Source organism: Thalia democratica, chromosome 9 (genome assembly GCF_965202585.1).
Source record: "Thalia democratica chromosome 9, ktThaDemo2.hap1.1, whole genome shotgun sequence".
In the NCBI taxonomy this organism is placed as follows: Eukaryota; Metazoa; Chordata; class Thaliacea; order Salpida; family Salpidae; genus Thalia; species Thalia democratica.
In genome coordinates, this window is record NC_139173.1 from 26,248,558 (window position 1) to 26,264,322 (window position 15,765).

The window sequence follows — 15,765 nt, forward strand, 5'->3', positions numbered from 1 at the left end:
TAGCAAAATTTTTCTTTATGTTCGATTGTTAATAATTGACCGTTTTTTTCAACAAGAAAACAGTTTCTTAAAACATAAATACAATACCTTAGAATATTTTTTTTATAATTTCGTTGTATCAGTAAAAACATAAAAACAAAAATATTGAAAACATTTTATTTTCTAAGCTCGACATTAAACTAAGTATTTGACTAAAACCAGAACTTCATGACAGCAAAAACATAAGCTTTACCAGCAGAAAACAATTAATTAACACATAAAACTTTTTTTAATATAGATAAAGCTATATATGTATGACTAAACTATACATTATTATCAGTTAAAAAACATATCAAACACAAAAAACGAACCAGATTTCAAATTAGTTCATTAAAAAAAGATTTTAAAGTTTTAAAAAGCACTATGGACAATGAAAAATCACAAAATTAACAAACTTGAATTTTATTTACATTTAATCATATGAACAACTTTTTTTAAATCAATTCTTTCTTTTCTTTTTAGTTTCTTTGGTTGATTTTTTTGCTGCAGCTGTTCTTTTCTTGGCAGCAGGTTTTGTTTTTTTCTTTTAAAAATTAGTTTGTTACTTTAATTCTTTATTTCAATTTATTTGATAATATGATGCAACACAATTAAATAAAATAATGTAATTTAATTATTAGCTTCATTTACACAAAATCTCATTTTACATGGCTTAAAAGTTAAAACACACCTAAAGTAAATGTAAAATAATTTAGTTATTTTTTAAAATGCAAGTTTACTCAAATAGTTACAAAATTAAATATAACAAATCAAAAAGTAATGAATTAACAATTATCTTTGTCGCTTTTCATAATTGTTAGAATTAACACTAAAACTGATTGTTTACTTATACAAGCTACCACATATTTTCAGGAAGTTTATTTTCTTTATTGAAGTTAATCTTAACCATTTTAGTCAAAAATTTAAATAAGTAAATAAAGTATTTAATATTCTTAACCTTTTTGGTCAATGACTTGAACTTATGAAATATTTAATAATAAAATTCTAACTCTTTTAGTCAAAGATTTAAATAAACAAAAAAAAAATTATCAATTCATACCTTTTTAGTCAAAGATTTAAGGTCTTCTTCCTCATCTTCAGACACCTGATTTACGGGATCCGTTTCTCCTAACAATCCCTCCTCGAATCCTGAATAATAAGTTTATTAAAATTTAACAATTTTCATTATTAATTGCAACATAAAAATTTTAAAGAGTTTTTACGGTAGCTCTGCGTTTTATTGGTTTACATTTTTTAAAACTTACCATCCGGGCTACTCAAACAGAATACAAGCTACAACAATTAAAATTTGTAAAACTTTTGATCGTATTTAGACTAAACGTTTTTTTACAACAAACTCAACTGAGTAGAGAATAAAAATTTTTTTTTTTTTTACATTTTTCCAGATAAACATTGACCATATAAAGCAATATATAACTACAAATAACTTCGAAATGAAAGATCTTATCAAAAACTGCTAGCAGTATTGTAAATCTAAAAACTTGAGTCTCAATCACATGAAAAATAAAAATAAAAAATTCAAAAAATACTTCGTGCTTGAGTTGTGAATCATGCTTATATAAGAACTCACCAGTGATGTTAACTTTTTTGTTCTTTTTCTTACCAATTAGTTGTTGGTAGGGAAGCGAGTGTCCTGTTTTGTTGAAGTTTCTTGTGAATGCTGTCTTCACTTTTGAATCGACCTGTTAATTAAAATGCAATGTTATTTGTTAATAATAAGGTTAGCGCTTAAAACCCTGTGAAAAAAATTTCAACCAGTTTAAGTAATGAAACTTATTAAGTCTACTAAAAACTAATTGAAACAAAACTTTGAGTTGAAATTTAAAGATGTCTTTTTTAAGTACATTTGGAGACTTGAACTTAAAAACTTATATACAAAAGTTTGACATTTTATTAAAACTAAATGCAGTGTATGATCAATGAATAACATTATAATTAAAAGTAGACTAACAATTATGTTAATACTATTTACTCTATTTTTTAAAAACAAATGCCCACTCATAATTATTATTACGCAATTACAGTATTTTCAAAAAGTAAATTAAAACTGAAAAAGTTGCATATAAAACTTTCATCTTAGCATTATAAAACTGACTAAATATAAAGAACTACAATTAAAATCAACAAACATCCGCCTTCGTACTATAAAACTGACTGAAAAAAGAGAAGCATTATTATTCAAGTAAAAACCTTAGCGTAGGGGTTAACACCGGAGTATTGAGTCAACTGAAGGATGCTGTCGAAATCATCTTTGAGCAAGTCGTAGTTGTTGAGGAGTTGTGTTGATTCATTCACTAGTTGTTCCCCTGATGAAGTTTGCTGCATAAGCGGCGAAACTATTTGCTCCTTCAAATATCTGTGATAAAGTATGCGACGAAAAATTATAAAGCTGCGTTCTATTTGTTCTTACATCGATTTTTAGATAATAATCCTTTTGTTGTTTCTTTAAACTGTATTGTTCAGATAAACTTTAATCTCACCTTAATTTCATTCCGATACCAAATCTTTCGAATCCAGAAAGTATAAAAATATTTCAATTTATAACTGATAACTGAATAAAATATCAATGTTGTTTAATCTTTAGATTTAACTCGAAACTTTGTTATTTAAATCGATTATAACAAGAAGCAACAAAGTTACATGATTTGCTTCTTTAGAGGAATGTGTCAGAAAAGCACAGCGTCACTTTAGCACACAATGACACTTTAGCACGGAGTGTCAACTTAGCACGGCGTAACTTAAGCACGGGGTGACACTTTAGCACGGCGTAACTTTAGCACAGAGTGTCACTTTAGCACGGAGTGACATTTTTGCACGTAATAATTTTTAATTTTTTAGAATGTTTATTTATATAATGTTTAATTGTCTAAAATAAATAATTTAACTAACAAACAATTGTAAAAATATCCTCTTAAAAAAATTAAAGTTTTTACTATGGGCTTAAAATGAAATAAGAAAGTTTTTATTTAAAACTGAGTTTAAAGTTTAGTCTTATTAAAATTATTTAAAGCATCTAAAAAAAGTTTAAACAATCTTAGAGCTTGTATTTATTGCTTGCCTTATTAAAATAGTTTTATGTCGAATTTTTTAAAACAAAAATCTAATATTTTTATCTAAAATTAAATAGTAAAATAAGTTAATAAAGTTATAAATTTACTTTTCTCTTAGATTTAAGCAAAGCTTAAACTTGTAACTCAATTAAAGCTTGTTAAATTTTAGTTTACATGTTGCATAGTTCGTTTTTAGATTTTTAAACAATACAGTACCTGATGTGATTAAAGCAAAGAAAAAAAATGCAAAATAAATTATGTGCTGGAATGACATTCCGTGCTAAAGTGACGCCGTGCTAAATTGACACTCCATGCTAAAATGACGCCGTGCTAAAGTGACACTCCATGCTAAAATGACGCCGTGCTAAAGTGACACTCTGTGCTAAAGTGTCACACCGTGCTAAAGTGTCACTGTGTGCTAAAGTGTCACCCGTGCTTTTCTGACCCTTTCCCACTTGTAGATATCTGTATTTTGCTACAAAAGTATTAAATCATTGTTCAGAAACGCGAATTTCTTACATGTAACTATTTTAGTTCAAAAAATTTAATTTTCTAACAGAACATAAAATCTAACATTTTTTATGATTTTAAATTAATAATACAAATAAACAAACGTCAAATAGTCAAGATTGAAGCTTCTTTCAGTGGCACCCCCAGTTGAAACTGACGAATGGAATTTTATTTCTCCCAACAATCTCCTGTTCTTTCCTTTTGTTTTATACATTTAAACATAAAATGCTGAACTAAAAAGTACAAATAGATGTACCACGCTACAAGCTTTCAATGCAAAAAGTAACCTCTTTAATTTAAATTAAACAGTTTGACTAAAAATAAGCCATATATCTTTAATTTCGTTTATTGGCTTTTACATTATTTTTTTATAAGTACTTAAGCAAATATCTAAAACAAATAATTCTTTTAATAATACAATCTATGAAACCGTATTAAAAGAAACAAAGTTTAGACTCAAAACATTTATTCCAACAACATTATTACAAACCGGTGGTGGACAGTTTACCCATGAACATCGGGAACTCGATCCTACCGCACATCCTGCCGCAGTTGACACTAGATGGCAGCACGGTGCTCATCAGCCCGCAAGTGGGCAGCAGCGACCACGATTGGTGTTTCCGCATGGTGGACTCGAGAGCGTCGCCTAGTTGCATGAAGTCGGCGCACCTCGCCTTCTGCCTCATCTTCATCAGTTCATCCCGCTTGTTTCCTGTTGCGTCATAATTAAATAATTCCTGTTTATATAAATTTAATTTATATAATATAATAAATAATTGTCTTAATTGAAATTTAAAAAAATGATAGTATTAATGAAACAAAAAGAAAAGTTTATAACTAATTATTTAATTGTTTTATTAAAACAATTTTCAATAGCATTTATAATAATAAGTTAATATTCCATGTGCTTGTTTCCTGTTGCGTCATAATTAATTGTAATACTAATTATTGTTTGTATTAATAACGCAAAAGAAATACTATAAACGTGTTTTGTTCCTCGCGCTCGTTTCATGCTAACATTTTACCAACTAGTTTGTTTTTGTTACATTGTTTTATACTTGTTTTAAATAACAGACAATACATTAAACATAAATTTTAATTTATAAATTGTAATGTAAATTTACGTTAGTGCTTATATTCATAACTCAAACGAAATGTTGCAGTTTTTTATTACTACTGTTCGTTTCCTGTAGCTACTATAATTTTTTATTAGTCGTCAAAAGTAGGTACATATTTGTTTGTAAAATTAAGTAGTTTATTTTTCTTACATTATTAAATCTAATCTTATACAAACAAAATAAACGAAATTCTATTCATGTGCTTTATTTAATTTCTTCTCTTTGTTTCATGTAAATGAAATATTTTGTCTACTGCAGTAGTATTATAAACTAATTGTTTTGTTATTAACAAAAATTTATTAATATTTGTACTAATACAATAAGTTCATCATGTTTTTTTTTCTGTGAAAATATAATTTTTTTAAACTAAGCTATCAGCAAAACGACAAGAAAGTTTTAACAAACTTTAACCTGATTGGTTTCTACTATAACATGATTAATTTTTACAAAAACAAAAATATTATTGATTTATTTTTTAAAAACTCGAAAAAAATTAAGTATTTTTGTAAGACTGTAAAAATTCCCGTTAATTGCATAAGGCAAACAAATTTTTAACTGTAAATGTCAAACTGTTCAGCTAGTATTGAAAAAATCATGGATATTAAATTGTTTTTATATTTTAACTGCTACATATTAACATTTTGAAAACAAATTACCGTTTGGAGCTGAAGGATTCACTCTCAAATAATTTTCCTGAACAAAGTTGGGAATGATGGAGTAATCCATGAAAAACAAATTCAACTTGTCAACAATTGTTTGCTTTTTATCGGGTGATAGTACCTAGAATTTATATTAAATATTCAAACTATTGTTAGTGAAATTGAGTTAAGATTTTTTTTCTTATACTCAACACTTTTATTTGATCGATTTTGCTGTATTTTTTTGAATTTTTTATAAGCACACAACTATAGAGACAAAATTTTGTTATTATATTTGTGATACTTTTTATTAGACTTTTTTTTTTGAAACAAAATCTTTCTTAATTATAAAACTATAAAAACCATTGTAGTAAATACAAAACTAAAAGTTTTGTATTGTATAAATATGTAAGTTGATATGATACTTCACATAAAAAACCTAAAAATTTACTTTACAATGTAACAAAAAATCCAACGTTTCATATGGGCAGTTGTATTATTCCATACAAAAACTGACTACATATGATGATTCCATGCAACAATTAAACTACAACAACTTGAGATAAAATTCAAACAAACCTGTTTAGCAATGTCAAATAATCCCAGGTTCAAATCTTTCCCGGCGTGATTCGAGTGGTTTTTAACATCGTCGTATGAAAACGTTGTTGCCTTCTTTCTTATCAAGCTCAAGTTGTGCAAAACCTGTTTTTAGTGTTTTATTAAACAGAACAAACCATTACGTTTTCATTTAGTATAACAAATATTTTTCAATACGGATACAGTATTTTATTTAAATAAAAACAATACCAAAGCAAACTATAAAAGTTGTAAGATTCCAGTCTACTTCGAAAACCTGCCTGAACATACGGGTGCTTGATTGAAGTTTCACAAACAAAATGTTTAATTTGTGTAAATTTGCATTTTAGGTCTTGATCGTAACAACTCTATTTTTTCAAACAAACTGCCAGAGTTAACTTACAAATTCTTTAAAAAATCTATTTCTTCATACTAAAAACTTCAACCTGCTTATTAGAGCATTTAAATTAAGGGCATAGGGGGGGTAAACACCCTTTTTTGGTTTTTGATCTTATTTTATATAGTTTTTACTAAGCTACAAAATGCTTTTTACAGATTAAAAAAATTCAAAACAGTTTTTGAGATATAGCCGGTCAAAGTCGGAGCCAACAATAGGTTCCTTATAGGAGGCGCAAACTAAAACGGCAAAAATAGACCATTTCTGTCGGAACAGAATTTTCTAAATATTGCAAGGAAAATTTCCTAAAAATTTGAGGTAGTTATCTCAAAAAACGTAGGAGAAGATAGATTTTTAGTGATTTCTAGTTATTATTCTTTATTATTATTTTATTATTCTAGTTATAATTTACCCCCCCCCCCCCCCTATGCCCTAAACACAACAAAAGATTTATAAATTTAACTTTTTAGCAACAACAATACACGAGCACGCAGCTCGGGTGTCTGATAACTACAAAAGTTGTTTTATTATTTTTTTATAATTTCCAAATTCAAACACACTCACCTGCCTCACATCCTGATTGCAGTCTTGCACGAGCTTCTGCACGGCGGGAAAATCCATCTTCAGCCCCTCCTTGTGGCAAACCGTCATCATGGCGCCCGCTATCTGCGGCACCCGCGGTCGCTGGAACCTCAGGTCGAAGCAGTGGTTGACGAACGAGCGCATCTTCGGCGATGACCTGTGACGTCATAATAATCACTTGTTAGCTAAATCCAACATTTTTGATAAAATGAAATTATCAGATTGTTTAAAAGACTCCTGTTTTGCCTTATCTGTTTTAAATTCTAATTATTTAAATTTAAACAAATTGAATTCTTCAGTGAATGTTTCAATTAAAATACAAATAATAAATATATATGATATTAACATAATTATAGATATTATATTAGTTTATACATCAGATATTTTATTTACTTTAAATAAATGAACAACTCAAATTTCATTTTCCAATACATATCATCAATTTTTGTCAACAAAAAATACAATTTAAAATAGTAGATCATTAAAATTTACAATTATATTACGAAAACTATACAAACTAATTAATTATACACAGGTATAACCAACAAAATTTTAAACCAGGGTTTCCCATTGTAAGCCGTATAGCCCCCTTGAAACTTTCACTAGATGTTTTTGATGATGAAAAACAAAAAAAAAGTTCTTATTCGTTTTTAATGTTGGTTTTGAAACTTATACTAGATATTATGGAAATTTTTTAGAAATCTAGGGGGCTATAAGCTGTAAAAGGGGGACCACAAGGCCATAATTTTAAACTTACACTAGATATTCTAGAGGTGATGGTGAGAAGCAAAAAATGATCTTAAGTATATTTAAGGAAACTTTTTGAGAAATCTTGTCGGAGGGGGCCATAGTTTTTTTTTTAATTTCTTTAAAGGGGGCCTTATGAAATAAGAAGTATGGAAAACCCTGTTTTAAACTAACACAAAACGGTTGTACACATTCTTATTTTTTTAATTATATCTAATATTAGATTTAACATCTATTTTTTAATTACATCTTTTTAGTTACAGCTAAACCATTAGAAAAGTACTTTTTAGTAATTAATGTGTTTTTTTATAAGTTTATAAAAGTTTTCTTAAGGAATTTGGTCTGCTTACTTAACTTAATATTTAAGGGATTTAGATTCACTAACCAAAAAAATTTTAATTTTTTTGCTTCCTAAAAAATGCTGTTCGAACAAGAAATATTATGGCAGAAAATAATAAATACTTAACCTGTCATTGCACATGCAAATGATGGGAATTTTGGTAGTTTTGATCAACTGAATGAGTTCCTGCATTCCACCTCTGTCCTCATTTCCCGCCATTCCGTCGACTTCGTCCATCAGCAAAACGTGATTGTTCGATGTATGCTTCTTTTTCTGTTTATTACAAACGTGTTTAATTATTTTTTATTTTCATTTTTATTTTTAGCTTTTAGGAATTTTCGGACAACCGATTCAAAATCAAGACCTAAATACCTACAGTATTTTATAACAAAAATTTAGTAAAATACATTGCTATGCTTGCTGAAATAAACGAATTAAGTTTTTGGGCTATTACAAGCCTGTTTACTATTGTGAACATGTAAATTTCAAAACAGTTATAAACAAAAATGTATAACTGAATTTGAATGTCAACTATGAACAAATCAAATAAAGCTTGATAATAATAAGCTCAAGCTAACATAAAGGTTTGGTCATACCATTTCAATCATCACTACGGCATGATCGAAACCTTATGCTAGCTTGAGCTTGTCTCTGTAGACGTTTGCCAGTGGCTTCTTTCGCTAACAATATTTAAAATTTAACATCAAACCTTCAAGCTGAACGCGTTGTCAAGTGATTGGCAGCTCAGGTATCCGGAAACTTCTTCCTGCAGACTTTTCTTGCTTCTCTTGTCGCTGGCGTTGAGTTCTATGTACGACAAGCCGAGTTCCTGCGAAAGTGGCATAGAGTGTGACAATTTAACATGAAATTTTGTCGCAGTCTTAAATATATTACTAAACGACAAATCAAGATCTTGTGTGTACACTAGTTTCCGAATGAAATTGTTTTCGGCATATTTGGGGAATCGCATAAAAAAAACAACAGAAAAAGTAACACCGTAACAGATGCACCCTAGTGTACATCGTAGTACAGTTGCACAACAACAAGTTTACCAAAACTAGTAGTTTCGAGATATGAATACTTAAATATTTTATACACAGTAAAAACATGTCTAATATTTTCTTCAGCATCAATTACTAAATGGTTCAAGAGTTTATGAAAAAAATACCAAGTTATTCAACTAAGTTCTAAAAGATATTAAAACAGACAGTGAGATTGTTTCTAAATGTGAAATATATATTTTTTTATAAGTACCACATTTTAATGTAAACTAATATTAGAAGAAAATACGCAGAAACATTTAAAAAGTTTATTTAGAAAACTATGATAAGAAAACATAAAACATTAATTTTTCATACAAACAAACCTGGCGATCCAAAAGACCAGATTTAAAAGAATATAAACAAAAACATTTAAAAATTTATTTACAAAACTAAGACGATAAAAGATGTTTTTTTAACCTGGCAAACTAGTGTGGCGGTTGTGGTCTTTCCGAGCCCTGGCGGTCCGCTCAAAAGTGCCGCTTTCATGGAAACGCCCTGGGGATCCCCCTGCCCCCACATGTTCGCCTTGGGTTTGGGTTTCAACTTTCCCACGGGGTCCGTGTTGTGGTGGTGCCAGTTTTGCAGCCACGTCTTCAGCTTGTTCATGTTGGACTGCGGTCCCTGCTGTCCTATTATCTGCTTGATGCCTGCGCGTTTGGATGGTTGTTATAAAAATCTAATAAAATTTAACATAATTTTTTATAAATATTAAAAACAAATATTACTTGTAGGTTTGTATTTGTCCACCCACATCAAATTATCCCGGTTATTTATTTTATTTATTTCCTGCTTCACTGCCTTCATCTTCAAACTTTTCCTGTCAACTTCATCAACTTCAACTTCTTTTTTCACCTCTTGTTTGACTTCTTTCTTAACTTCTTGTTTCACTTCTTTCTTTACTTTCTTTGCTGGCACTTTCCTGTGAAACAGTTCGTAAACTAAACATAACATTTCAAATATACAAACACAATGTCTTGTAACAGCTTTACCAAGTTTTAATGCACAAAATGATTGAGTAATAATTTTTAATGTACAAAAGTCACATACAAACAATGTTTGTATGTAATAACTTGCTGCCTGTTAATCGAAGGTACCAGATAGGGGTAATGTGAAGTATATTTCCTACAGTTGTTTGCAAAATGCATTACCAGTATAAACAAAGAATTTATGTTTTTGGTCAAACTCTAACTTTAAAATGGTAAAAATAAAAATTTTTACATTAAAGCAAAGCGTCGAAAATAAAACAAAGTTAAAATAATAAAAGTTCATACTTGGTAGGTGTACTATTTTGATATACACCATATTTCGATTTTTTTCCTGGCAACGTTGCTATCAGTTCTAAAAACTCATCTTCAGTGATTATTTTTGTTCCCAACTTTTCTGCCTACAAAATACTTGTTTAGTTTTTCAAATAAAGTCAGTATTCAAGTTTCCGACTACTTTTAAATAGAAAGAACTCAACAAAAACTATAAAAAATTAAATAATATGTTAAATACTTCATAAAACAAATTTATTTAACAGTTTTTAAAATAATTTAACTTAAATAAAATAAAATTAAAATACTGATACTCAACATATATCTAATTAAAGTTAAAAAAAATAAGAATCAAAATATTTCTTAAAATCAAAGAGTCAAAAAAAATAAAAACTGTGATTTATTTGTTTTATAAAAAAAATTACTTAAGGGGTGCACAGCTATTTAAGTTCGGACACTACAGATTCTTTGAAAAAACTTAAAGGGTCACAACTCAAGTAATATATATTCTAAAACAATAAAAATGCATAAATAGATCTAATTATTACCTACAAACACTTTTTTTCTTTGAAAATTTTTAAATATTTTAAAAACATGGCTAAGATAAGTTTCAAAATAAAGTAATTTTTAGTTATCATTTAAATTGTTTCTTTACAATATGACCAAAAAAATGTGCTGTACTCCCTACCCCTACTACATACCTTTTTTTTTTTGAAACAAATATTACTTTTTGAGTTGTTACCCTTAAAACATTTTTTAAAGAGTTTGAATTGTCATGTGACCTACTCCAGCAAGCAGAATAATTAATTTATCTAAAACTCCCATTAAACACCTTATTTAAAACTATTTAACAAATCAGTAAACTTTCTTACTTTAATACCTTGAAAGTAATAATATTTCTTATTAATTTATTCGTTATTTATTTTTTCACCGTTTTATTTATTTTTATTTTTTTATTCTCACTTTGTTAGTTTTGGAGGCGCCAGGTTCTTCCCCGGTTATGAGATAAGTTGTTTTCCCGCTTACCGCGGAAGTCATTCTTCCCGCGTACCTCTCAATTAATTCCTTGATCTCGTCACGGCCCAGCGATTCCTGGATTCCCGTCACCACAAACGTTATCCCCTCCAAACAATTCGGTTTGCCCTGAAGATTTTTGTTTATTAGAAGAAATATTTCTACTTGATTTTTAAATTTGTTTTTTAACTTCACTAACGTCAGGTAATTGTTACTCAACAGGGTGGTTATTATATGTTTTTAGTTTTTTTTACTATATACCTACATCTACCTACACATTTAATTTATATCAAACCATAATTTAAGTCTTCTTAAATTCATAAAATATCTTAATTCATGTAAACTTAAAGTGCTTTAAAAACTGTGTACAGTAAAAATATTTTCTAGTTTAAAAAAGGTAAAACTTAGAGTTAGACCATATATTCTTAAAAGTAAAAAAAAACAATGAATCATCTTTACAAAACTTGTAAATGCTTCTTTCAAACAACTAATCTAAAATATTTTTCAAATAATTATACACTTGTGTCTACAGTAAAGTTTAGTATGTTTACTACCAATTATAAAAAATTAAATTCAAGGTACATCTTAGTTTTTCCAACTTACCTCCGGTATCTCCTTGCATCCGGGGTTGGTGGGTCCCGATGCCAGCTTGTCCCTGTACTGCTTGAACTTCAAGAACCTCTCCTTCTTGGCGTTTGCAGCTGCATCCTCCTCTTCTGGTGTTTTCGGCACGACGTTCTTCGGCTTCTTGGCTGAAGTCGGAGTTTTTGGCTCCTTCTTGCCTTCAACAGACTTCCGAGGTGTCTTTTCACCCTGAGTTGGTTTCTTCTTTTTATCTGCAACTTCAGAAGATTTTTCCGAATTCTCGCTTTTGCTCTTTTCAGCTTTCCTCTCCGGCGTTTTGCTTTCAACTTTTGTTGGCTCGGTTATTTGTGGACTTTTCTTTGGAACAGAAGTTTTAGTTTTTTTTGAAGACAATTTCTCATCACATTGTTTTTCATTGGTTACTTTTGCTTTGCTCGGTTTCTTATTACCAGCTTCTTTTTGCTGACATGCCTTTGCAGCAAGTTTTGAAGCCAAACTAGTTTCTGTTTGTAAAAGATTAAATCTTAATTGTAGATTCTAGAGTTTAAAATAATTCAACTTTTACTTACTTGGAGGCTGTGACTACTTTTTTAGACTTAATTGTTTATTCTATCATCTATTAATAGAAAACTTTTACAGTTTTCAGTTTTTTTTTATTTATTTTTAAGACCTTTTAACTTTTAAAAAAGGAAATTTAAAAACTTGTAAAAAGTTAATTTAATGAATATTTAAACATAGAAAATAAAAAAAAGTTACTTGAAGAATTTCCCCAAATAAGATCGTCATCTGAATCAGACATGTTATAAACAGCTGCAGGTTTCTTCTTACTTTCGGCTGGTTTCTCCTTCTTTTTCTCAACTGGTTTCTCCTTACTTTCAAGTTGAGTTTTTTTGTTCTTCTCAACCAATTTCTCCTTCTTAATCTCGGCTGGTTTCATTTCACTTTCCTGAACTGACTTTTGCTTTTTCTCCTGAAGATAACATTTTATAACAATCAAAAGTGATCAATTTACTTAACATTAGTTCTATACTTAATATACAGGTATCGAATTTTTGAAAAATTTGCAGAAAAACAACAATTATTAATTGAATACCCTTTATTTACTTATTAAAAAAGACAAACTTTCTTGGTAAGATTGTTTTTTGTGATATTTTCCGAAGTTTTGGGTGGTTTTTTAGGTGTGGCTGATTTGGCAAAGAAGTCAACTGGAGAAATCTCAATCTTTTTCTCCTTTTTAATTTTCTTTTGTTTAGGTTCAGTGGTTTGTTTGAAATTTTCATTATCATCATCTGTAGTTTTTAACTTTTGTTAAATAACTTTAAAAATTCTGTTTAGTAAGTTTCAACTGCATTTTGTTTTCAAAAATTTATTTACCAAACTAAGCTTATGTATGTTTGTTCTTCTTCCATGATTTTTTTAACAATCAAACCTATAGTAAATATCAACCGCTAAAAAATGTTTATAAGTATAACAAAAAAAGTTTATTATTGAGGATGAATATAAATTATTGATTGACTATATTATATTACTTAGTTAGGCTAAAATAAACTACATGTAAAACTATATCTACTTTTAAATAACTTCTCCGTAAAACAATTTTAAACCAGGAAGTTTGGGAATTTTTAAAATCTAGTTTAAACTAAATAGGATATTTACTGAAATTTAAGTGACAAAGACAACAAAAAAAAATATGAAAATATATGTTTTCAAAAACTATCATTAATCTTTAGTATACCATTCCTATTAAAATGTAATTATTTTCTAATTTTTTTGTTAACTTTCATACTTTTTGACATAAGAATCAAAAAAAAGTACCTAACTATGAAACCATCCTTGTTTTATAGTTCTTTATATTTACATAAATCAAAATAAATCTATTTTCAATTTATGATATTAACTTTAAAAATAGAATCTACCACAAGAGAATATTTTAATTAAGCAATTCCATCAAATTTTTATTTAAGTGAGCAAAAGTTTTTACTACTTTCTTATTAAAACTATATTTCTGTAATGTTTCGTAAACACAGGGGAATAACAAAATTATTTTACAAAAGCTATAACCGGCTCTTCTACAAAAGCTATAAGTATGTACTAAAAGTTTGTTTTAAAAAACATAAAAATTAACTTAATTTTAAGGTTAAGTCATTTTTGTAAAAGTTTTCAATACAGACAGAAATTTTTATTTTCAGAAATTGAAAATATATCTTTTTTTTTTGAGCTATAAATCTCAAACTTTCAAATACATTCTATTAACCATTTAAAATGTTTCTAATTAAAACTTTTTTTATTTTTGATAATATATATTTTACATTTTTTTTTTGACTTTTTAAAATCTACTGTTAGTAAGAAAAATTTAAAAACAAGTAATAGATTTACTGTAAAAACGTAAAAAACAGATAAGTAATAAATTAAAGATGATAAATTTCAACTGCTTATCAAATTTTATTAACTATTTAAAATGTTTCTAATTAAAACTTTTTTATTTTTGATAATATATATTTTACTTTTTTTTTTTGACTTTTTTAAATCTACTGTTAGTAAGAAAAATTTAAAAACAAGTAATAGATTTACTGTAAAAACGTAAAAAACAGATAAGTAATAAATTAAAGATGATAAATTTCAACTGTTTAACAAATATTAAATTGCAAAAGTTGATAAAAGATTTCATTGCCTATCTAATTTGCTCCTTCCATTATAAACCTATTGAAACAAAAATATATTTTAAACATGATTAAAATGCAAAATTCAATAAAAAAACATCATGTAGTACTTTTAGTCATTGTGACTACTAAAATCAATTTGTTTTTTTTTTACTACTTTTAGAAACAACAGTTGGTAGTTAGTGAATTTTAGATAATAGAGAAAGTAAAAAATAAACTTGTGTAAACTTACCAGAATCTTCTAAAAAACTTTTCCTAGGTCTCTTTTTGGTCTCCTTTTTATCCTTCTTTTTAGCTTCAGGTTTTTTAGCACCTGGTTTTCCAAAAAAGTTTCGAATATCCTGTTTCGTTTTATCTTTTTAATGTTTGCAGGTAATTAAACTTACCTAAACAGTGTTAAAAATTTAGCAGATAAACAAAACAATTTAAATACTTCGAAACAGTCAAGTAATTGAAAAAATAAGCATAATAAAATTACAAAACATTATTTCACAACATAAATTCTCGAGCTAAAGAGTCATCAATTTTATTTCTAACTTCAATCAGTAAAAAAATACTTTTAAAAATAATAATATTTTGTGAAACTAACTTTTGTAAAACTTTTTTAAAACTTTAAGAGAAGTAATTTAATTAAACAATGAAACATATACCTGTTAAAAACAGTTTATTACTTAAGTAAACTATTTAATTTCCAAAGTTTGACTTTTAAAATATTAAATTAATCATAAAACTAGAAAGTTTTTAAGTTCTAAATTTATAATTTTTAGAACAAATAATATTAAAAAAATATTAAAAAAAAAAAACATTTTAATTATATATATTAAGATACTTACCATTATGAGTATTCTTTTTGGAAACCTAAGATTAAAGCAAAACTATTATATTAATCTGCAACAAAAATAAACAATTTTTTTTTTATTTAAAGCTATTTATAAAAGAGTAACTTTTTTTAATATGCACTTAACAAGCTTAAACAAATTTCTCAATATTTTAGACTTTTTATAATTTATATTCTTTTTCCTCTTTTATATATATTTTTGTATGAATAAATCAAAAAATACTTGAAATTGAAATGCTATATCTCTCTACAATTTTTTTACTTAATTAGAGTGGTTTTTCAGATTATTAGAAGTTGTTTATACATAATACTGCCTAAACTAACAATTTAAAACAACTAATTTTACTAAGAAGAATTTATATTACTAAGTAA

General features: G+C 27.4%; 1 protein-coding gene across 1 annotated transcript; it reads right to left on the reverse strand.

Moving 5' to 3' along the window:
- Positions 1-403: 403 nt before the first annotated feature.
- On the reverse strand, positions 404-15,441 carry LOC145845263 (replication factor C subunit 1-like). The gene is made up of 20 exons (XM_082952689.1): positions 15,389-15,441; positions 14,788-14,896; positions 13,018-13,184; positions 12,652-12,865; positions 11,914-12,398; positions 11,260-11,439; positions 10,312-10,424; positions 9,766-9,959; positions 9,458-9,687; positions 8,707-8,826; positions 8,125-8,270; positions 6,893-7,067; positions 5,935-6,057; positions 5,374-5,497; positions 4,090-4,311; positions 3,704-3,797; positions 2,230-2,395; positions 1,610-1,721; positions 1,079-1,167; positions 404-562 (listed from the first exon to the last, which is right to left on the reverse strand). The coding sequence occupies exons 1-20, from the start codon at positions 15,389-15,391 to the stop codon at positions 479-481; spliced, it is 3,150 nt and encodes a 1,049-aa protein (XP_082808815.1). The 5' UTR covers positions 15,392-15,441; the 3' UTR covers positions 404-478.
- Between the last annotated feature and the right edge of the window lie 324 nt (positions 15,442-15,765).